The sequence below is a fragment of the Coregonus clupeaformis genome, chromosome 9 (genome assembly GCF_020615455.1).
Source record: "Coregonus clupeaformis isolate EN_2021a chromosome 9, ASM2061545v1, whole genome shotgun sequence".
NCBI classification, from domain to species: domain Eukaryota; kingdom Metazoa; phylum Chordata; class Actinopteri; order Salmoniformes; family Salmonidae; genus Coregonus; species Coregonus clupeaformis.
Window position 1 is genome coordinate 34,594,431 of NC_059200.1, and position 23,223 is coordinate 34,617,653.

General features: G+C 45.5%; 1 protein-coding gene and 1 non-coding gene across 3 annotated transcripts; both read left to right on the plus strand.

Moving 5' to 3' along the window:
- The first annotated feature begins 375 nt into the window (after positions 1–375).
- On the plus strand, positions 376–23,180 carry sc5d (sterol-C5-desaturase). 2 transcript variants are annotated; one of them, XM_041886345.1, is made up of 5 exons: positions 376–468; positions 9,946–10,162; positions 21,545–21,695; positions 21,816–21,916; positions 22,421–23,180. In XM_041886345.1, exons 2-5 carry the CDS (start codon positions 9,953–9,955, stop codon positions 22,892–22,894), a joined length of 936 nt encoding a protein of 311 aa, XP_041742279.1. In that variant the 5' UTR covers positions 376–468; positions 9,946–9,952; the 3' UTR covers positions 22,895–23,180. The 2 variants fall into 2 exon arrangements, with proteins under 2 accessions (XP_041742279.1, XP_041742280.1); XM_041886346.1 differs by having other exon boundaries at positions 21,563–21,695.
- LOC121574569 lies at positions 22,155–22,292 on the plus strand. Its single transcript, XR_006002235.1, has one exon. It is a non-coding gene; the product is annotated as a small nucleolar RNA SNORA57 (small nucleolar RNA).
- Positions 23,181–23,223: the final 43 nt, after the last annotated feature.

Below are 23,223 nucleotides of genomic sequence, written 5' to 3' on the forward strand. Positions count from 1 at the left end.
TCCAATAGGATTCTATTGGAAAAATCACTAATAATCATATAGGATTTTTGTACTAGGGAATGCACCCAAATGTTATATATTGTGTATTTCTTAGCTTGTGATGTCAGAGGGTGAGAGTAATAAGTGGACTATAACTTTATGCATGTGACACGCTATATGAAACAGCTGTTTTGATAGTTTGGCGCCGACGTTAATTTAGTAAATGTCGATGTTTCATAACTGTGTATATAGTCATGTCTCTTTAAATTCACCTCTAGAAATTCGTAGCGCCATGATCACATCAGGCAGTTGTCCAATCAAACGAAAGATACAGCCCTTTCGTGACAAGGAAGTATATTTCCATTGGATATGTGTGCCATTACGTAGTTTCTTAAACAGGGAGTTGCAGATTGATTACCCGAGTACCTATAGTTTTGATGACATTTTACGCCTTATCAAGTGGCTTGGTATAGTGGACAACTGCATCAGGTATGTAACTATACAGTATGAATACAATACATATTTGTAATGTATGTAGCTAACGTTTACAAATGAGCGATAAAGCTGTGCTTTTAGATGCGTTGGATGTAGATTGGGGATTGATTGCAGTCTCTTCATTATGATTTTTTAGGTAGATATATAGCTAGCAACGATGTATGAGCGCATATAACAGGAATGTCACTTATCTGAAACATGTTCATATATTATGAGGTGATATGTTTAGAATTTACTCGTTTAATTTGGGAAAGCCTACATTGCCCATCTGTCTATCTATAAAGTAATGAACACAATGCAATTATTTTTCTTTTTCTTTGAGGCCAAATATGGTAGTGTGGTAAATGGGTACATGGGGCCTTTATTGTTACACTTGTAAAAGTATGTAGACTAATTAATTAACATGGGGCGGCAGGTAGCTTAGTGGTTAAGAGCGTTGTGCCAGTAACCGAAAGGTCGCTGGTTCTAATCCCCGAGCCAACTAGGTGAAAAATCTGTCGATGTGCCCTTGAGCAAGGCACTTAACCCTAATTGCTCCTGTAAGTCGCTCTGGATAAGAGCGTCTGCTAAATGATTAAAATGTAAAATGTTTTCAGAGGTAGACTGGCTCTGGCAGCCGAAACAGCCAAATATGAGTCGATTCTCAATTGCAATACCTTTCTAGAAACATAAATCCCTCTACTTTCATACCCCATCAAAATAATTTCACAAATGCAAAATATACACTTACTTACTGTTTTAGCCAGCTTTATCACAGTTGCAGCTGAAAGTAATTTTCAGTGACAACCAACTCCCCCGGGACTGCCGCAGAAGAAATATCAGCCCATGCAGAGAAGCATGAGATTGAACTTTACTCAATTTACTAAAGTTTTCCCTCTTAGTTAACACTATCAACGTTTCCCTTTACTGTGGTAATTGTGATCGAATCAACGCCATATTAGCCACTTTCAATGCAACATACCGAAACAAAGCGAACTATGCAAGAGATTCTGTTGTAGCATTGGAGTAGGATTCTATTGCATTGACACGCACAACTCAGCCCATACTCTACACAGACCGGTGCGGCATAACCAATCAGAGCTGCAGTAGGCCTATATGCAAATAGACCATTGCGATATATGGATATGTGCCATTCACTTTGAACTGGACTGTGTTTACAGCATGAGTGGTCTTGAGTAGGGCTGTGGCGGTCATGAAATTTTGTCAGCCGGTGATTGTCAAGCAAATAACTGCCGGTCTCACGGTAATTGACCGTTAATTAACATAAACACATTTAGCATCTCCTGGCTTCCACGCATAGCCTACAAGCAACTGATGCAGACCTTTGGAACATCTAAATTGGAAAAAGTCTAATAAATCCATGTAATATAGCCTACACCATCACAATAAATCAATAATTTATTTTAGATGGGTCTAAAGAAACATGATATGAAGAAAATGTAGTCTATTTCAGAAGAACAGAATAACATACTCTGAGTTGTCCTTATGTTAGGACCTGATTTGTTTATGCCATATAGCTGTGGGCTACACTAGTTCATTTAGCAGACAAGATTTGCTTAGAATTCTGTGGCATTATTTTATAGTATGAAGAATACAATTGAATATAGCTGAATAAAATAGAAAGGATATTTTCTCCAAACGATTTGAGGGAGTGCGCACATTTAGCTATTCTGTGTTGAGCGGTTAACAAAGAAACAGGTACTCCTATATGCTTAATTTATAGGTATTTATGTAACTTTAGTTGTGATACAAATGTTGGGCTATATGTTTTGATTTTTAATACATTCTAAGGTTGCATGATGCGACTCTAATGATGATTTGGCAAGTTTGGTAGGCTACTAATGACCATCAGCAGCATTAGAGCTTGCAGAAGCCTAATTACCGTGACTAAACGGTCACGTGGAATTTGACTGCCGTCATGACTTGTAACCGCCGGTGTGGCGGTAATACGGTCAACGTAACAGCCCTAGTCTTGAGTAGATGCACTTTTTTTGAGATCAAAGCGAGAGCTGCATGTAGCCACGTGTGCACATTTGTTAATATCCTTTGCTAGTTAGTGAGTTACTAGCCCAGTTATAGATCATTTGTAGTCAGCAATGGGGGAGTGATTGCAAGAGCACAAAACGTGCACAGTTCAAGACATCTTTGAAAAGCGAGTCGGGTAAAGAGCTTAAAGGGGCAGTGTTGTATTTTGAGATGGTCTTGAATAAGCTAAGTAGCCAATAGGCAGAGGGTAGCATAATTTGTCTGATTCTCTGTAATAATGGTATGGGAATAATAATGTATTTTATTTTGTAACAACACAACATTTTCAGTCACCTCCTTGTCTGAAGGACAAGTGGATAAACAGATTAATGTCAAGCCCTGCATGTTTTTTTCAAAATGCTCATGGAATGTAGGCCAACATTGAACACCTCACATTGGCTGCTACTGTAGGCTGAATGATAGAACAGCTATTTCCATTTTAAAATGTTATGGGATGCATTTTCTCCATTGTTTTTGTTCTGTCTTCCGTCTGTCTTCCGTAAACACACGCTGTAACATGGAGATATGGCCATGTGGGAACACTAACCCTATAAAGGTGTGTGTATGTTTTTTGACAATTATTTTTATCTGATATGAAGGATAAGGTCCTAATGCTTCCGCAAGCGATGCGTGTACCGCAAGCGATGCGTGTAAATGTTCAGACCGAGCATCGGGGCTCTTAACATAACTCCCCTGTACAGAAGACGCCTTTGTCCAATGACTTTTATGTGAAATGTAATGGAACTGAGAGTCATGATCAAGGGCTAGATCCTGCACTTCTCTAAATGTTGTACTGTTTCTCCAACCTTGTAGAAATGTCTGGAAGAGACTACCAAATTAGATCGATAGTTACCGGAGTGTAACTCCAGTTCTATGAGTGGAGCGGAGCCCCATAGGGGAGCTCTGCTCCTATTGGTTTACCCCGCTGCCTAGGCAGCGAACAGCCTGAGACAAAATTATGCACACATCTGCAGCCAATAGGAGTACAGGTGTCCCTATAAGAGGGGACGCTTCCCCTCAATCAGCCTCCCGAGAAATTATCTTCAGCGAGACTGGAGGGTCGGCAGGGCCTTAAGTCCTATGGGGCTCCGCTCCACTCATAGAACTGGAGTTACACTCCGGTAACTATCGTTCTATATCGTGGAGCTTTGCCCAATAGGGGAGCTCTGCTCCTATTGTTTTAAGGCGGAGCGCAACGCTCCAAAATGTACTCCCTGCTGAGCCCAACACTTCCCACTTAAATGAAAAGGTCGTGTCTAGCAATGGCTGTGACCAAGTCCCACAGTACTGTGACACACTGTCACAATATACTGTGTCCTCAGAACAATCCACCTCACCTAGTCAAATGGCATTGCCAATGTCTAGTGGGCAGATAACCAGAATATGAGTCATACTAATCTGAACCAGCAGATAGATGACGTCACAATTCCTTCAAAACTCTATGACTGGTCTAATAATAATGTAACCAAAGTTGCAAACACTATTTCCCTCATCATCCCGCCCCAACCCAGTCACACTGGTGGGCAGATCAATAACATGCTATCTACTGTACTGAACATGTCAGACAGGAGTCATGCCATATATGTCTCCTCCATAAGGAGCGGACCTGAAAGAGACCTGTCTCTTCAGTCCTGCATTCCTTTCTCCTAGCTCAAGTCCTCCCATCAGCTATGCTGAGTACAGACTGAGCCAAGGAGTTAGAAGACATATCTAAGAGATATAAACGGATAAAAGGAGGCGGTGACGACCACGACGCCGCTGCACAAATATCCTCTACCCCTGTTCCTCTGAAAAGGGCAGTAGAAGCCGCTACTCCACAAGTGGAGTGGGCTCTTACACCCTGAGGCAATGGCTGCCCCGCCGCCTCATACGCCGTCTCAATGCCTTCACAAAGCCAATGAGACAAACGCTGTTTTGAAAGTGGTCTACCCAGTGCAGCCGCACCGTGGCACACAAACAGCTGAGGCGATGACCTAATCGCCGCCGTGCGTTCCACGTAACGTGCCAAAGCACGCACTGGACACATGCGATGGAGCCTCTCCTCTCTCCTCTACCCATGAGGAGGGGGAGAAAAAGCCCACAGCTCTAAGATCTGTGATCTATATGAGCTCTTAATAACCTTCGGCATAAAAGCCGGGTTAGGACGTAACACCGCTCTGCTCAGATCGCCATTAATGGCGAGGCAGTCGGGTCTCGTCGACAGAGCACACAAATCACTGACACGCTTAGCAGTGGTCAAAGCGAGCAGCAATGCCGTCTTCAAAGACAGCATCTTGAGGGGAATTTGATTCAATGGCTCGAACGGCGGCTCGCAGAGGGCTTCTAGTACCAAAGCCAAATCCCACTGAGGAAGCGTGGCTCTAGGCATTGGCCTAAGCCGCTGCATTCCCAATATGAAACGTTTCACCAGAGGGTGGCTGAAGACAGTGTCTCTGCCAAACCCCTCGTGACAGGCCGAAATCGCAGCTGCAAACACTTTAATGGTGGCGGGCGATCGCTGCTTATCAAATAAAAACTGTAGGAACGAGAGTACACTCTCAACCCGACAGCACACGGGCTCCACATTCTCTGTGACACACCACTGTGAAAACACGTTCCATTTACTGGCATAAACCCTGGAAGTGGGACTGGCACGTGAACCCTGTATGGTTCTGATTACTGAATCAGATAACCCACGGCGCTCTAGCCTGTCCCTCTCAGGTGCCAAACCGTCAGTGGTTGGCCGATTATGGGCAATTGCCCTATCGCGCCTCCCGCCTGAGACAGCGCGTCCCGTTGATGTGGAATTGGCCAAGGTGGTGCAATCAACAGCTGAATCATCTCCGCGAACCATGGAGCCCCTGGGCATTCGGGAGCCACCAATATGATTGACAGCCCGCCTGATCTCACCCTGGCTAACAGTGGGAGAATGCAGGACAGCAGTGGAAATGCGTACAGGAGAACTTTCGGCCACGGTCGGTGCGCAAATGCGTCCGTCCCCAGTGGCGGTTCGTCCTGAGCTCGAAGAGAGAACCAGAGAGGGCAATGCGCGTTCACACGTGACGCGAACAGATCCACCTCGGCTCTCCCGAACCGTTCCCAAATTTGGAGAACAAATTCTCGTCCCGAGGACCCCCTCGAGACATGATGTCTGCCCCTACGTTCAAGTAGCCTAGAATGTGTGCTGCTCTCAACGAGCGAGTGTGCTCGTGAGCCCACAGCCACAATTCCTCCGCCGACCGGTGGAGTGCAGGAGACCTGACTCCTCCCTGGCGATTGATGTAGGGTACTGTGGTTCGGTTGTTTGACCAGACCAGCACATCACGACCCCGTGGGGTAGACGCGAAGTGGGTCAGAACCAGTAGAACCGTTTCCAACTCCAAGAGGTTTATGTGGCGACTCAAAAGAAGCCACACACCTCCTATCGCTTGGGTCTGACATGTCCCTCCCCATCCAGTCAGAGAGGCATCTGTAAACACTGGAATGTAGGAGGACACTCTGCCTATCGGGACTCTGTGCGTGAGAACGCATGGGTCTCTCCAATAGTTCAGATCTGCTCTGAGCGAGAGTGGAACCACCAACAACCGACGATGTTGACGCACTGGGTCTAGTCGTAGTTGAGCGAACCATCGCTGTATCCTGCGCATGTGCAAGAGTCCCACTCTGAACCACGATATGGGCCAACGACATGAGACCCAAGAGTGACATGACCGAAAGCGCTGTTACCGTGTGATTCGGCTGAAACCTTCGTAGGGCTAGCAACAGCGCAGCCCATCGAGGATCCGAAATTCGAGCCCTCATCGTCACAGTAGACAATCTGATGACTGGGCCAGGGTGCACTCTTTTTCCAATTCACAGCGAACCCCAGACGCGTGAAATTAATCACTGTCTGTGTCGTATGTGTGATCACCAGCTCTGCTGACAGGGCGAGAACCAGTAAATCGTCTAGGTAGGCTAACAGCCTTATTCCCTGACGACGCAACGGTTCTATTGCCACCTCCACACATTTGGAAAACGTGCGAGGTGCCAGGGCGTACCCGAATGGCATCCTTGAGAATTCGTACACCACCCCTTGAAAGGCGAAACGCAGAAACTTCCTGTGATGCGGCTACACCGGCACATGAAAGTACGCGTCCTTCAGGTCTATGCTCATACAAAATTCTCCCTTCTGGACACATTCCAGTAGATGTTTTGTCGTTAGCATTCGAAAGGGCCGTTTGGTTACGCTCTCATTGAGAACGCGTAAATCCAATATTGGCCTCATTCCCCCCGTCTTTTTGGGCACCAGGAAGTAGGGCGAATAGAGCCCCCTGTTCCTTTGCTCCCAGGGAACTACTGTGACCGCCTCCTTCGCAAAAAGTTCCGTAATCTCTGTTACAAGAGCGGCTACTTTTTCCGGCGTTTTCATCACTGTCTCTACCACACCCCTGAATAGGGGGGGGATCTGATGAAATTGGATGGCATAACCCTTCTCCAGCGTCTGGTCTAGCCAGCGGGAGAGGGTACTGCTTCGTCGCCACTCCCAATAATGCTGAGAAAGCGGAAGAGCGCGAAGCTGTGGTCCATTCAGTAGGAAGGACCTGTATTCCTCGACGGCCCTTGCCGCCGCTGTTCCCCAACACTGAAGTGGTGGAACAGCCCAAGGCGAGCCTCCCATGAAAGGGAGAGGAAACATGAGTGTGTTCTGAGAGAAACGGGGGCGCCGATACGTTGGTTATACTCGTAACCTCGTTATCCCAGCACGGGTCTGAACTGCACTGACTGAGGCGCTAGCCTGAGTCAGAGCGCCGTCTCTCAATAGCGATTGCATCATCATTCCATTACCTGGCTGTGTACGCAGTCTGCTATGTGAAACCTTCACTACAACACTCCTAGGAGTCTGTGGTGTGAGGTTTTTATGAGGTATAGCAAGGCGGCGCCTTGTTACCTTACTTACACCTGCCTCGTGTGTGCTCAGCTACGCACCCTTGGTGGGCTGTGCTACACTCAGAGTGGTGTGAGAGAGAGTGAAGGAACCTGAACATTATCGGATGTATCATGGAAAAGGGACTCTCTTGTGACAAAGTCAATTGGAGCCAACTCTTTATTACATGCACCAAAAAACACAGTTTCCTCCATACCCTCAACAGAAGGGTGGGGGGGAATAGTGGGCACAGGCGAACCAGGCGCTGTGCCATCTCCCATTATCTCCCCCTCGCCATGTCATAAACGCTGTCTCTTCTGGCCGCCCTTCGGGTGATGCCATGACGACGTGCTGATGACCTCTCTCGCCGACGGAATGGTCGGAACCTCTGGCGCTGCCGGAGGGGCGGAGCCCTCTCCCCTGCTGCTGGAGGCTGCCGTCTGATGCCGGGCACGACGCCTCGCAGTAGACCTAGGTCTACTAGAGGCGGCGTAAGTTGACGGTTTCCGTGGCGCAGAGCCAGATCTCCCTTCCAGTGGCAGGTGTCTGGCCAGATGCTTCCTCTCCTCGTCAAGCTTGATGAAACGCTCCGTTGCATCCTTGACGGCGACCCCAAACAGGCCGTCGTCAGAGATGGGGTCATTCAAGAGTGACGCTCAATCGGCCTCTTTCATGGCCGTCAGAGACAGCCAGAGGTGTCGCTCCTTGACCACCGAAGTGGCCATGGACCTCCCCGCACAAACGGCCGACGCCTGCGTCAGGTGGAGAATGGCGCCAGAAATCCTGGACGCCTCTTCCACCTCCTCCCCTGAGAGCTCAGACTTACCCGTGGTTAGACGGGACAGAGAGGCTGCGAGGAGGGCAATGTTGTTTGCTGCTGCTACAGCCTGGGCTCCCAACACGAAGGACTTATCCAGCAGCTGTGCTGTGAGCCGGTCCTTCTGTGAAGGCAGAGTGGCTTTTTTGGACGAGGGCCAGGAACACGAACCCGGCACGAGGTACGCAGCCATGGCGCTCTCGAGCCTGGGGATTCCCTTAGAAAAGCCCTACTGTCTCCCTTCCACTCTAGTGAATGGGAGATACGCCTTGGCCGGCGCACTCGCTGCCAAGGGTGCCTCCCATGAGCCCTCAATGTATTTGTTGAGCGAGGGCATGGTCGGAGCCAAAGGTACCGCCGCCCTCCTAGGCCGAGAATAGGGGCCGCCCTCCATGTCCACTTCCGGGTTGGAGGGAACAGGGGGCAGCCTAATCTCCAGGCGCTTAGCAGCCCTCTCGATGAGCCCTGGAAAGTCAGAGCGCAGAGAGGCTGTGGCGTAAGACGGGGCTGCTGATAATTCAGAGCCTGTGTCGTCATCGCCCAGGGATAAAATTGACCTCACACTTCCCAATGGAAAAGGGGTGTTATGAGTTTCTAGGGTATCAAGTGATTATGAATGTAAGGATGTACTTAGACACTTTCGATGGGGAGTTCATATTAGATATTTAATATGGTAACATGGTTAGTTATAACAGAAGGACAGAGCTTTGCCTCTACCATCTCCGAACTCCAGAACAAAGATCCACTCTCTCTATATATATACACTCTGTTACAAGTCTCTCCACGAAAATCTGGTAATCATCATGGGCACTCTCATTCTTTGATGTTATTACTCTTTACCCCAAGTCAGTATATCCTGTCCATCAATCATGCTATCATAAACATCAGTAATCTCCTTTGACATAACGGAATGTAGACTCCGTGGCCCCAAGCCACTTATCTAGTAACTCTAACTGCAGGTGTGTGCATAATTTTGTCTCAGCCTGTTCGCTGCCTAGGCAGCGGGGTAAACCAATAGGAGCAGAGCTCCCCTATGGGTGGAGCTCCACGATATAGAACCTTGGTATTCCAAAAAATTTAACGTAATGGCATGTATCTTCTGACCGAACATATGGGATATGCATGCTATCATCTTTCTTAAATACCAAGGATCTACAATGACTAGCCTGTACCCAAATAAGAATTCCCATTCTTGGAAACCCTTTGGTAGTGCCGGGACACCGAAAAGACTGCCTAGTGAAAGACTAATGTAGTTTACCCCAAGGTATTCCCAAATGTCACTGCTTTAAAAAGTACTATCAGTAGCATTCCACAAAAAACACCTACAGTACTAGGCCTGCCTACCATTTATCATATTGTCATTTACTGTACATGATCTGAGTTCTAGTAACACACTACTGTATCTGTATGATGAAAATATGATTGTTATAGCCTATAGATCTAACATTGACTAGTTGACTACCCACCCTATCCATAAGCCATGTCCAGTTTACATGTGATGTGTCACTCTCAAGGAGTCTATTCTACCCACAAATCATTTGTGACATTGTCTGCTACATCTGCGAATTCCTCACTTCTCAAAACCTGAGCCTTCTCTCTGTCTGAGCCTTCTCTCTGGTTTTGAGAAGTGAGAAATTTGCAGATGTTGCAGAATTTTTTGTCACTTGTGATTTGTGGGTAGGATAGGCTCCTTGAGAGGAGGAGTCTAGAAGGCTCTGCTCAAAGCCATTACTTATCAACTTGACAGATTCGACATGGATCTCGTGCTGAATGTCGCCGACCACTATGTCCTCACCCCCTACGTGTACCCGTCGTCGTGGCCTGAAGACGGGGCGCTGCGCCAGATCATCAGCCTGTTGGTAGTCACCAACCTGGGAGCCGCGGTCCTCTACCTGGGCCTGGGGTGGCTGAGCTACCACTTCATCTTTGACCACAACCTCATGAAACATCCACAGTTTCTAAAGGTATTTCCTTCTTTATAATACTCAATACTTGTAGCCAGGTCCCAGATCTTGTTAAACGTCACAACACCTGGAGGACTTGGCAAGAGAACACAAAAATATCTGGGACCAGGCCACAATATAGTTGTATGCAGTTGAACTGCGACAAACTATATATTTATGAATAGCATCGAGGAAGGTTTATTGACATAATGTAAGGTTAGGCTACTACTTGAGTTGGCATTTGCTTCTTGGTTACTATTCTTTCTTCCCAAGTGTTTTCTCAATGATGGCGCCGACGGAGAAGGGCGACATCTTACAAGTTTCAACCCGACTTTGTTATTTAGTGACTTTTTTTTGTTTATCTATACTTTTTTTGTACAGAAAGTTCATACTATTATCACATATAACCACCAAGCACTTCTAGACATCAGATCAACAGTTACTAACCTCGCTTTCGACTTCAAATCTGAAATTCAATTCTGACTCAGCTGTTCCCTTGTTCATACCGGACCCCATTCCTTTGTTTCATGGGCTACCAAAACGCTGCAGGTGTAGACGCGGTAGACAAGACGACCTCCTGGTGAGACTGAGACCAAAATAAAATCACCGGCACTCCCCTCCGTTCTATTGGCAAATGTCCAGTCACTCGAGAATAAGATGGATGAGCTTCGTTCAAGAGTCTCCTATCAGAGAGACTTGAAAAGCTGCAATATTATATGCCTTGCAGAGACGTGGCTGGATGACCAATGTACGTAGAACTCAATGGTTTCTCCATGCAGCGGCACGATCGGACGAAGGTAGCCTCGGGCAAGTCCAAAGGGGGAGGGGTGTGCCTCTTCATAAACAACTGGTGCGCTACTTCCAATGTGAAGGAAATCTCAAGCTTTTGCTCACCTGCTATAAATTACACCATGGTGAGTTGGAGACCCTTTTATATACCGTAATTATCACGGCTGTCTACATCCCACCACAAACCAACGCCACTTTGGCACTTAACAAACTGTATGGGGCCATAAACAAACAAGAAACCGCTCACCTAGAAAAAGTGTTTCTGGTGGGTGGAGACTTAAACTAACTATTGCGGGGAGACTTAACCTCACTTCTACAAACACGTCTCCTGCGTCACTAGAGGCGCTAAAACTCTAGACCACTTTTATTCTACCCACAGAAACGCATACAAGGACCTCCCTCGTCCTCCCTTCAGCAAATCTGACCACGACTCTATTCTCCTGCTTCCCGTTTACAAACAAAAGCTTAAACAGGAAGTACTGGTGGCGTGCTCAATACAGAAGTGGTCCGATGAAGAAGACACAGGGTTACAGGACTGTTTTGCTAGTACAGACTGGGATACGTTCTGGGATTCATCCGATGGCATTGAGGAGTTTACCACATCAGTCACGGGCTTCCTCAATAAGTGCATAGAAGACATCGTCCCCACAGTGACTATACGAACGTATCCAAAAACCATGGATTCCGCGTTGGGCAAAAGGCTAGAGATACCGCTTACAAGGAACAGGACACGGACATGGACGCATACAAGAAAGCCCGCTACGACCTCCAACAAGACATCAATCATGCAAAAGGACAATATAGGAGGAAGGTGGAATCCTGTTACACCTGCTCTGACGCTCGTCGTATGTGGCAGGGCTTGCAGACGATAACAGATTTTAAAAAAGGGAAACCCAGCCGTGAGATACTCAGTGATGCAGAACTCCCAAATGAGCAAAATGCCTTTTATGCTGGCTTCAAGGAATACAACACTGAGTCTTGCGGGAAAGCCCCTGTTGTTCCGGATGACTTTGTGATCTCGCTCTCGGTGGCCAATGTGAGTAAAACTTTTAAACAGGTTAACACTCGCAAGGCTGCCGGGCCAGACTGAATACCAGGGCGAGTTCTCAAGGAATGTGCAGATCAGCTGGCAAGTGTCGTCACGATCATTTTCAATCTCTCCCTGTCCCAGTCTGTAATCCCAACATGTTTCAAGCTGACCACCATTGGCCCTCTTCCCAAGAACTCCAAGGTAACCTGCATAAATGACTATCACCCTGTAATACTCCCATCTGTAATTATGAAGAGCTTTGAAAGGCTGGTCATAACCCATATCAACACCATTTGTATTTATTAGGGATCTTCATTAGCTGCTGCTAAGGCAGCAGCTACTCTTCCTGAGGTCCAAACACATTAAGGCACTTACATTACACATAAAACAAAAGATAAAACAATACATCATATAACATTGTTACACCACTACATATCTACAACACAAAATGAATGATACCACCATACAACAATATTACAATGTACGTGTGTGTAGAGTGCGTGTGCTAGCGCCCGTGTGCCTATGCGTGTCTGTACCTGTGTGTGTCTCTTCACAGTCCCCGCTGTTCCATAAGGTGTATTTTTATCCGTTTGTTAAATCTGATCTACTGATTGCATCAGTTACCTGATGTGGAATAGAGTTCCATGTAGTCATGGCTCTATGTAGTACTGTGCGCCTCCCATAGTCTGTTCTGGACTTGGGGATTGTGAAGAGACCTCTGGTGGCATGTCTTGTGGGGTATGCATGGCTGTCTGAGCTGTGTGCTAGTAGTTTTAAAACAGACAGCTCGGTGCATTCAGCTTGTCAACACTTCTTACAAAAACAAGTAGTGATGAAGTCAATCTCTCCTCCACTTTGAGCCATGAGAGATTGACATGCATATAATTAATGTTAGCTCTCCGTGTACAATTAAGGGCCAGCCGTGCTGCCCTGTTCTGAGCCAATTGCAATTTTCCTAAGTCCCTCTTTGTGGCACATGACCACATGACTGAACAGTAGTCCAGGTGCGACAAAACTAGGGTCTGTAGGACCTGCCTTGTTGATAGTGTTGTTAAGAAGGCATAGCAGCGCTTTATTATGGGCAGACTTCTCCCCATCTTAGCTACTGTTGTATCAACATGTTTTGACCATGACAGTTTACAATCCAGGGTTACTCCAAGCAGTTTAGTCACCTCAACTTTCTCATTTTCCACATTATTCATTACAAGATTTAGTTGAGGTTTAGTGAATGATTTGTCCCAAATACAGTGCTTTTATTCCCAGACACCCTGGACCCACTCCAATTTGCATACCGCCCCAACAGATCCACCAGTGATGCAATCTTAATTGCACTTCACACTGCCCTCTCCCACCTGGACAAGAGGGGAAATAACTATGTGAGAATGCTGTTCAAAGACTACAGCTGGGTCGTTCCACCTCAAACACAAGAAAGAGGATTTCGATACCCACCATCTAAGATTGATCTGAAATCATTTCTGTTGTTAAAAACAGATACGATTAGCATTCCTGCAACATTATTTTGTTGAAATATAATTTGATCTTTGAGAAATTAAGGTAATTGATTGCACCCAAATTGGCAATTATTAAATAATTATAGTACCTAACATCCGATTTGGACCAAACTTTTTTCTAACAATGAGTAAGACATGACGAATCCAAAGAAGTGGTCAAAAGCCATACACAGAGCCTCTCCCTCAACGTCAGTAAGACCAAGGAGCTGATCGTAGACTACAGGAGAAAGAGGGGATAGCAAACCCCCATCCACATCGACGGGGCTGTAGTGGACCGGGTCGAAAGCTTCAAGTTCCTTGGCGTGCACATCACTAAGGACTTAACATGGTCCACACACACCCGCACAGTTGTGAAGAGGGCACGACAGCGCCTCTCCCCCGCAGGAGGCTGAAAGGCTTTGGCATGGGCTCTCGGATCCTCAAAAAGTTATACAGCTGTACCATCGAGAACATCTTGACTGGCTGCATCACTGCTTGGTATGGCAAGTGCACCATCCTCGACCACAAAGCACTACAGAGGGTGGTGTGGACAGCCCAGTACATCACTGGGGCCGAGCTCCCTGCCACCCAGGACCTCTATAACAGGCAGGGTCAGAGGAAGGCCTGATAAATAGCCAAAGACTCCAGCCACCCAAGCCATAGACTGTTCACTCAGCTACCGTCCGGCAAACGGTACCAGAGCATTGGCTCTCGGACCAACAGGCTCCGAGACAGCTTCTACCCCCAAGCCATAAGACTGCTAAATAGCCATAAGACTGATAAATTGTTAATTAAATGGTTACCCGGACTATCTGCACTGACCCTATCTTGCACTGTCAGTGTAGTGTGTCAGTGAAAGTGTATATAGTGTTTATAAATATTATTGTGAGTTTACATACAAGTTGACTGTGCCTTTAAACAGCTTGGAAAATTCCAGAAAATGATGTCATGGCTTTAGAAGCTTCTGATAGGCTAATTGACATCATTTGAGTCAATTGGAGGTGTACCTGTGGATGAATTTCAAGGCCTACCTTCAAACTCAGTGCCTCTTTGCTTGACATCGTGGGAAAATCAAAAGCAATCAGCCAAGAACTCAGAAAAAATATTGTAGACCTCCACAAGTCTGGTTCATCCTTGGGAGCAATTTCCAAATGCCTGAAGGTACCACGTTCATCTGTACAAACAATAGTGCCTGAGTATAAACACCATGGGACCACGCAGCCGTCATACCGGCGGCTGGTAGCTTAGTGGTTAAGAGCGTTGTGCCAGTAACCGAGAGGTCGCTAATTCTGGTTCTAATCCCCGAGCCGACTAGGTGAAAAATCTGTCTGTGCCCTTGAGCAAGGCACTTAACCCTAATTGCTCCTGTAAGTCGCTCTGGATAAGAGCGTCTGCTAAATGACTAAAATGTAAATGTAATACCGCTCAGGAAGGAGACGTGTTTGTCTCCTAGAGATGAACGTACTTTGGTGCGAAAAGTGCAAATCAATCCCAGAACAACAGCAAAGGACCTTGTGAAGATGCTGGAGGAAACAGGTACAAAAGTATCTATATGCACAGTAAAACGTTTCATATATCGACATAACCTGAAAGGCCGCTCAGCAAGGAAGAAGCCATTGCTCCAAAACCGCTATAAAAAAGCCAGACTACGGTTTGCAACTGCACATGGGGACAAAGATCGTACTTTTTGGAGAAATGTCCTCTGGTCTGATGAAACAAAAATAGAACTGTTTGGCCATAATGACCATTGTTATGTTTGGAGGAAAAAGGGGGTTGCTTGCAAGCCAAAGAACACCATCCCAACCATGAAGCACGGGGGTGGCATCATCATGCTGTGCGGGTGCTTTGCTGCAGGAGGGACTGTTGCACTTTACAAAATAGATTGCATCATGAGGAAGGAAAATTATGTGGATATATTGAAGCAACATCTCAAGACATCAGTCAGGAAGTTAAAGCTTGGTCGCAAATGGGTCTTCCAAATGGACAATGACCCCAAGCATACTTCAAAAGTTGTGGCAAAATGGCTTAAGGACAACAAAGTCAAGGTATTGGAGTAGCCATCACAAAGCCCTGACCTCCATCCTATAGAAAATGTGTGGGCAGAACTGAAAAAGCGTGTGCGAGCAAGGAGGCCTACAAACCTGACTCAGTTACACCAGCTCTGTCTGGAGGAATGGGCCAAAATTCACCCAACATATTGTGGGAAGCTTGTGGAAGGCTACCCGAAACATTTGACCCAAGTTAAACAATTTAAAGGCAATGCTACCAAATACTAATTGAGTGTAACTTCTGACCCACTGGGAATGTGATGAAAGAAATAAAAGCTGAAATAAATAATTCTCTATACTATTATTCTGACATTTCACATTCTTAAAATAAAGTGATCCTAACTGACCTAAGACAGGGGATTTTTACTAGGATTAAATGTCAGGAATTGTGAAAAACTGAGTTTAAGTGTATTTGCAAAGGTGTATGTAAACTTCATACTTCAACTGTATACATACATGCATACATACATACATACATACATACATACATACATACAGTGCTATGAAAAAGTATTTGCCCCCTTTCTAATTTTCTCTACTTTTGCTAAATATTTGTGATACTGAATGTTATCAGATCTTCAACCAAAACCTAATATTAGATAAAGGGAACATAAGTGAACAAATAACACAACAATTACATATTTATTTCATAAACAAAGTTATGAAACACCCAATTCCCCTGTGTGAAAAAGTAATTGCCCCCTTACACTCAATAACTGGTTGTGCCACCTTTAGCTGCAATGACTCCAACCAAATGCTTCCTGTAGTTGTTGATCAGTCTCTCACGTCGCTGTGGAGGAATTTTGGCCCACTCTTCCATGCAGAACTGCTTTAAGTCAGTGACGTGTGGGTTTTCAAGCATGAACTGCTCGTTTCAAGTCCTGCCACAACATCTCAATTGGGATTAGGTCTGGACTTTGACTATGCCATTCCAAAACTTCCAATTTGTTGCTTTTTAGCAATTTTCATGTAGACTTGATTGTGTGTTTTGGATCATTGTCTTGCTGCATGACCCAGCTGTGCTTCAGCTTCAGCTCACAGACGGATGGTCTGACGTTCTCTTGTAGAATTCTCTGATACAGAATTCATGGTTCCTTCTATTAAGGCAAGTCGTCCAGGTCCTGAGGCAGCAAAGCATCCACAAACCATCACACCACCACCACCATGCTTGACCTTTGGTATGATGTTCTTACTGTGGAATGCAGTGGTTTTCGGCAGGCATAATGGGACCCATCTCGGCAAATACTTTTTTATAGCACTGTACATACATACATACATACAGTGAGGGAAAAAAGTATTTGATCCCCTGCTGATTTTGTACGTTTGCCCACTGACAAAGACATGATCAGTCTATAATTTTACTGGTAGGTTTATTTGAACAGTGAGAGACAGAATAACAACAACAAAATCCAGAAAAACGCATGTCAAAAATGTTATAAATTGATTTGCATTTTAATGAGGGAAATAAGTATTTGACCCATCTGCAAAACATGACTTAGTACTTGGTGGCAAAACCCTTGTTGGCAATCACAGAGGTCAGACGTTTCTTGTAGTTGGCCACCAGGTTTGCACACATCTCGGGAGGGATTTTGTCCCACTCCTCTTTGCAGATCTTCTCCAAGTCATTAAGGTTTCGAGGCTGAGGTTTGGCAACTCGAACCTTCAGCTCCCTCCACAGATTTTCTATGGGATTAAGGTCTGGAGACTGGCTAGGCCACTCCAGGACCTTAATGTGCTTCTTCTTGAGCCACTCCTTTGTTGCCTTGGCCGTGTGTTTTGGGTCATTGTCATGCTGGAATACCCATCCACGACCCATTTTCAATGCCCTGGCTGAGGGAAGGAGGTTCTCACCCAAGATTTGACGGTACATGGCCCTGTCCATCGTCCCTTTGATGCGGTGAAGTTGTCTTGTCCCCTTAGCAGAAAAAACACCCCCAAAGCATAATGTTTCCACCTCCATGTTTGACGGTGGGGATGGTGTTCTTGGGGTCATAGGCAGCATTCCTCCTCCTCCAAACACGGCGAGTTGAGTTGATGCCAAAGAGCTCGATTTTGGTCTCATCTGACCACAACACTTTCACACAGTTCTCCTCTGAATCATTCAGATGTTCATTGGCAAACTTCAGACGGCCCTGTATATGTGCTTTCTAGAGCAGGGGGACCTTGCGGGCGCTGCAGGATTTCAGTCCTTCACCGTGTAGTGTGTTACCAATTGTTTTCTTCGTGACTATGGTCCCAGCTGCCTTGAGATCATTGACAAGATCCTCCCGTGTAGTTCTGGGCTGATTCCTCACCGTTCGCATGATCATTGCAACTCCACGAGGTGAGATCTTGCATGGAGCCCAAGGCAGAGGGAGATTGACAGTTCTTTTGTGTTTCTTCCATTTGCGAATAATCGCACCAACTGTTGTCACCTTCTCACCAAGCTGCTTGACGATGGTCTTGTAGCCCATTCCAGCCTTGTGTAGGTCTACAATCTTGTCCCTGACATCCTTGGAGCGCTCTTTGGTCTTTGCCATGGTGGAGAGTTTGGAATCTGATTGATTGATTGCTTCTGTGGACAGGTGTCTTTTATACAGGTAACAAGCTGAGATTAGGAGCACTCCCTTTAAGAGTGTGCTCCTAATCTCAGCTCGTTACCTTTATAAAAGACACCTGGGAGCCAGAAATCTTTCTGATTGAGAGGGGGTCAAATACTTATTTCCCTCATTAAAATGCAAATCAATTTATAACATTTTTGACATGCGCTTTTCTGGATGTTTTTGTTGTTATTCTGTCTCTCACTGTTCAAATAAACCTACCATTAAAAGTATAGACTGATCATTTCTTTGTCAGTGGGCAAACGTACAAAATCAGCAGGGGATCAAATACTTTTTTCCCTCACTATACATACATACATACATACATACATACATACATATACATACATACATACATACATACAGTACCAGTCAAAAGTTTGGACACACCTACTCATTCAAGGTTTTTTCTTTATTGTTACTATTTTCTACATTGTAGAATAATAGTGAAGACATCAAAACTATGAAATAACACATGGAATCATGTAGTTACCAAAAAAGTGTTATACAAATCAAAATATACTTTATATTTGAGATTCTTCAAATAGCCACCCTTTCCCTTGATGACAGCTTTGCACACTCTTGACATTCTCTCAACCAGCTTCACCTGGAATGCTTTTCCAACAGTCTTGAAGGAGTTCCCACATATGCTGAGCCATTGTTGGCTGCTTTTCCTTCACTCTGCCGTCTGACTCATCCCAAACCATCTCAATTGGGTTGAGGTCGGGGGATTGTGGATGCCAGGTCGTCTGATGCAGCACTCATCACTCTCCTTCTTGGTAAAATAGCCCTTACACAGCCTGGAGGTGTGTTGGGTCTTTGTCCTGTTGACAAACAAATGATAGTCCCACAAAGCCCAAACCAGATGAGATGGCGTATCACTGTAGTAGCCATGCTGGTTAAGTGTGCATTGAATTCTAAATAAATCACAAACAGTGTCACCAGCAAAGCACCCCCACAGCATAACACCTCCTCATCCATGCTTTACGGTGGGAACTACACATGCGGCGATCATCCGTTCACCCACATCGCGTCTCACAAAGACACAGCTGTTGGAACCAAAAATCTCCAATTTGGACTCCAGACCAAAGGACACATTTCCAACGGTCTAATGTCCATTGCTAGTGTTTCTTGGGGTCAGGGCTTTGTGATGGCCACTCCAATACCTTGACTTTGTTGTCCTTAAGCCATTTTGCCACAACTTTGGAAGTATGCTTGGGGTCATTGTCCATTTGGAAGACCCATTTGCGACCAAGCTTTAACTTCCTGACTGATGTCTTGAGATGTTGCTTCAATATATCCATATAATTTTCCTTCCTCATGATGCCATCTATTTTCTGAAGTGCACCAGTCCCTCCTGCAGCAAAGCACCCCCACAGCATGATGCTGCAACCCCCGTGCTTCACGGTTGGGATGGTGTTCTTTGGCTTGCAAGCCCCCCTTTTTCCTCCAAACATAATGATGGTCATTATGGCCAAACAGTTCTATTTTTGTTTCATCAGACCAGAGGACATTTCTCCAAAAAGTACGGTCTTTGTCCCCATGTGCAGTTGCAAACCGTAGTCTGGCTTTTTTATGGCAGTTTTGGAGCAGTGGCTTCTTCCTTGCTGAGCGGCCTTTCAGGTTATGTCGATATAGGACTCGTTTTACTGTGGATATAGATACTTTTGTACCTGTTTCCTCCAGCATCTTCACAAGGTCCTTTGCTGTTGTTCTGGGATTGATTTGCACTTTTCGCACCAAAGTACGTTCATCTCTAGTCATGCACAAAGTAGATGTGTGTGTGTGTGTGTGTGTGATATATATATATATATATATATATATATATATATATATATACACAGTGGGGAGAACAAGTATTTGATACACTGCCGATTTTGCAGGTTTTCCTACTTACAAAGCATGTAGAGGTCTGTAATTTTTATCATAGGTACACTTCAACTGTGAGAGGCGGAAGCTAAAACAAAAATCCAGAAAATCACATTGTATGATTTTTAAGTAATTCATTTGCATTTTATTGCATGACATAAGTATTTGATACATCAGAAAAGCAGAACTTAATATTTGGTACAGAAACCTTTGTTTGCAATTACAGAGATCATAAGTTTCCTGTAGGTCTTGACCAGGTTTGCACATACTGCAGCAGGGATTTTGACCCACTGCTCCATACAGACCTTCTGGGCTGTCGCTGGGCAATACGGACTTTCAGCTCCCTCCAAAGATTTTCTATTGGGTTCAGGTCTGGAGACTGGCTAGGCCACTCCAGGACCTTGAGATGCTTCTTACGGAGCCACTCCTTAGTTGCCCTGGCTGTGTGTTTCGGGTCGTTGTCATGCTGGAAGACCCAGCCATGACCCATCTTCAATGCTCTTACTGAGGGAAGGAGGTTGTTGGCCAAGATTTCGCGATACATGGCCCCATCCATCCTCCCCTCAATACAGTGCAGTCGTCCTGTCCCCTTTGCAGAAAAGCATCCCCAAAGAATGATGTTTCCACCTCCATGCTTCACGGTTGGGATGGTGTTCTTGGGGTTGTACTCATCCTTCTTCTTCCTCCAAACACGGCGAGTGGAGTTTAGACCAAAAAGCTCTATTTTTGTCTCATCAGACCACATGACCTTCTCCCATTCCTCCTCTGGATCATCCAGATGGTCATTGGAAAACTTCAGACGGGCCTGGACATGCGCTGGCTTGTGCAGGGGGACCTTGCGTGCGCTGCAGGATTTTAATCCATGACGGCGTAGTGTGTTACTAATGGTTTTCTTTGAGACTGTGGTCCCAGCTCTCTTCAGGTCATTGACCAGGTCCTGCTGTGTAGTTCTGGGTTGATCCCTCACCTTCCTCATGATCATTGATGCCCCACGAGGTGAGATCTTGCATGGAGCCCCAGACCGAGGGTGATTGACCGTCATCTTGAACTTCTTCCATTTTCTAATAATTGCGCCAACAGTTGTTGCCTTCTCACCAAGCTGCTTGCCTATTGTCCTGTAGCCCATCCCAGCCTTTTGCAGGTCTACAATTTTATCCCTGATGTCCTTACACAGCTCTCTGGTCTTGGCCATTGTGGAGAGGTTGGAGTCTGTTTGATTGAGTGTGTGGACAGGTGTCTTTTATACAGGTAACGAGTTCAAACAGGTGCAGTTAATACAGGTAATGAGTGGAGAACAGGAGGGCTTCTTAAAGAAAAACTAACAGGTCTGTGAGAGCCGGAATTCTTACTGGTTGGTAGGTGATCAAATACTTATGTCATGCAATAAAATGCAAATTAATTACTTAAAAATCATACAATGTGATTTTCTGGATTTTTGGATTTCGTCTGTGTACCTATGATAAAAATTACAGACCTCTACATGCTTTGTAAGTAGGAAAACCTGCAAAATCGGCAATGTATCAAATACTTGTTCTCCCCACTGTATATATATGCAGTATGTGTTTTATTTATTTATTTGAATTGATGCCTGATCTCAGATCATTGTTGGTCCTCAGAACCAGGTGCGGCGGGAGGTCAAATACGCCATGACCTCGCTACCCATAATCAGTGTACCCACTGTGGCGTTATTTTTTCTTGAGGTCAGAGGATACAGCAAGCTCTATGACAACGTCGAAGAATCTCCCATGGGTAAGACAATGCGTTCACCGATGCTGGGACTGTAATGTAATGTTTATACTGTTCATTTTGTTAGGCAACTTTGTCTAACGGTATTCTCATTATGATACTAATGGTGGTTTGTTTTTTCAGGCTGGCCCTTTGTGCTTCTCAGCATGATTTCCTTCCTGTTATTCACTGACGGGTGCATCTATTGGATTCATCGGTTTCTTCACCATAAGAGTATTTACAAGGTGAGCATTACAAAGTCTTGTTACCAATGGGGAAGTGTGGTACTGGGTAGGTCCCTTCACTGTCAATTGAAAGTGGATTGTTGCTGTAGAAGTGATGTTGGAGATGCACAGTTACAGATCAGTCCACAATGACAGACAAATCCTGTATATTAAGTCATATCGTTCTGCTAATTTGTCTTATTGAGATTAAGGCAGTTGACGTTGTCTTAATGTTGATTAACAAATGTGCAGTTTTTCCGCTCAATTTTTTGGCATACATGTAGCTGCTAAGTACTTGTGTATGTAATGTACGGAGCTAGAACAAAGCCAGTGCTATGTCTTCGGTACCAGTGTGTGTTATCGTCTGCTGGTCCTATCCTCAATCGCTGGCACACTTGAAAGTGATCAAACGGGCCATATGTTTTATATGCTATCTATTCCTCAGCAAATATGTTCTAAATACAGTTCCTTTTGAATCTGGTTCACTTGAATTGACCATCTCTGTGGCGTGTTCCCTCCCCTCAGCACTTCCACAAGCCGCATCATGTGTGGAAGATCCCCACCCCGTTTGCCAGCCACGCCTTCCACCCGCTTGATGGCTTCCTGCAGGGTCTGCCCTACCACATCTACCCCTTCCTCTTCCCTCTGCACAAGGTGCTGTACCTGGCCCTCTACATCTTCGTCAACATCTGGACTGTGTCCATCCACGACGGCGACTACCGCGTGCCCAGACCGCTGCAGGAGGTGGTCAACGGGGCAGCCCACCACACGGACCACCACCTCTTCTTCGACGTCAACTATGGCCAGTACTTTACCCTTTGGGACCGCATTGGCGGGTCTTACCGCAACCCCTCGGTACTCGAAGGGAAGGGCCCCCTCGACTGCATTCGTCGACTGACTGCCGAGGGGAAGATGAGCACTAATGGGGCTAATGCTAATGCCAATGGGCACACGAATGGGCATGCTAACGAAAGCAGTACAAAGAGTAAGGAGGAGTAGTTGGTACATGTGGTCTAGTGTCATGATGAATGAGTTCTTAGTTGATAAAGCTAAGCTAGGTGTCATTTATAAGGAATAGCTCACATACTGCTTCACACATTGGTTGTTTTCATTCATTATCCCATTGAAAATAATCAATCTACAGTTGCTTACCTTTAATTGTCCCTTTATAATTTTTTATTGTTTTTCAATGCTAGGGAAAGGGAGGAGGCAAGAATGTCTTGACATTTAACTGAAAAGCACTGATATACTGAATATGTGGGTGATAAAATTGATTGGAACTTAATTTTAGTTTCTGTATTTGCCACACATACTTCATGAGATTATTT

What these genes read in the sequence shown, in the direction of transcription:
- sc5d (XM_041886345.1), top strand. Translation starts at nt 9,953, where the DNA reads ATGGATCTCGTGCTGAATGTCGCCGACCACTATGTCCTCACCCCCTAC. An exon ending in AACATCCACAGTTTCTAAAG is followed by an intron (nt 10,163 to 21,544) that starts GTATTTCCTTCT and finishes GCCTGATCTCAG; the next exon opens with ATCATTGTTGGTCCTCAGAA. An exon ending in ACCATAAGAGTATTTACAAG is followed by an intron (nt 21,917 to 22,420) that starts GTGAGCATTACA and finishes CCCTCCCCTCAG; the next exon opens with CACTTCCACAAGCCGCATCA.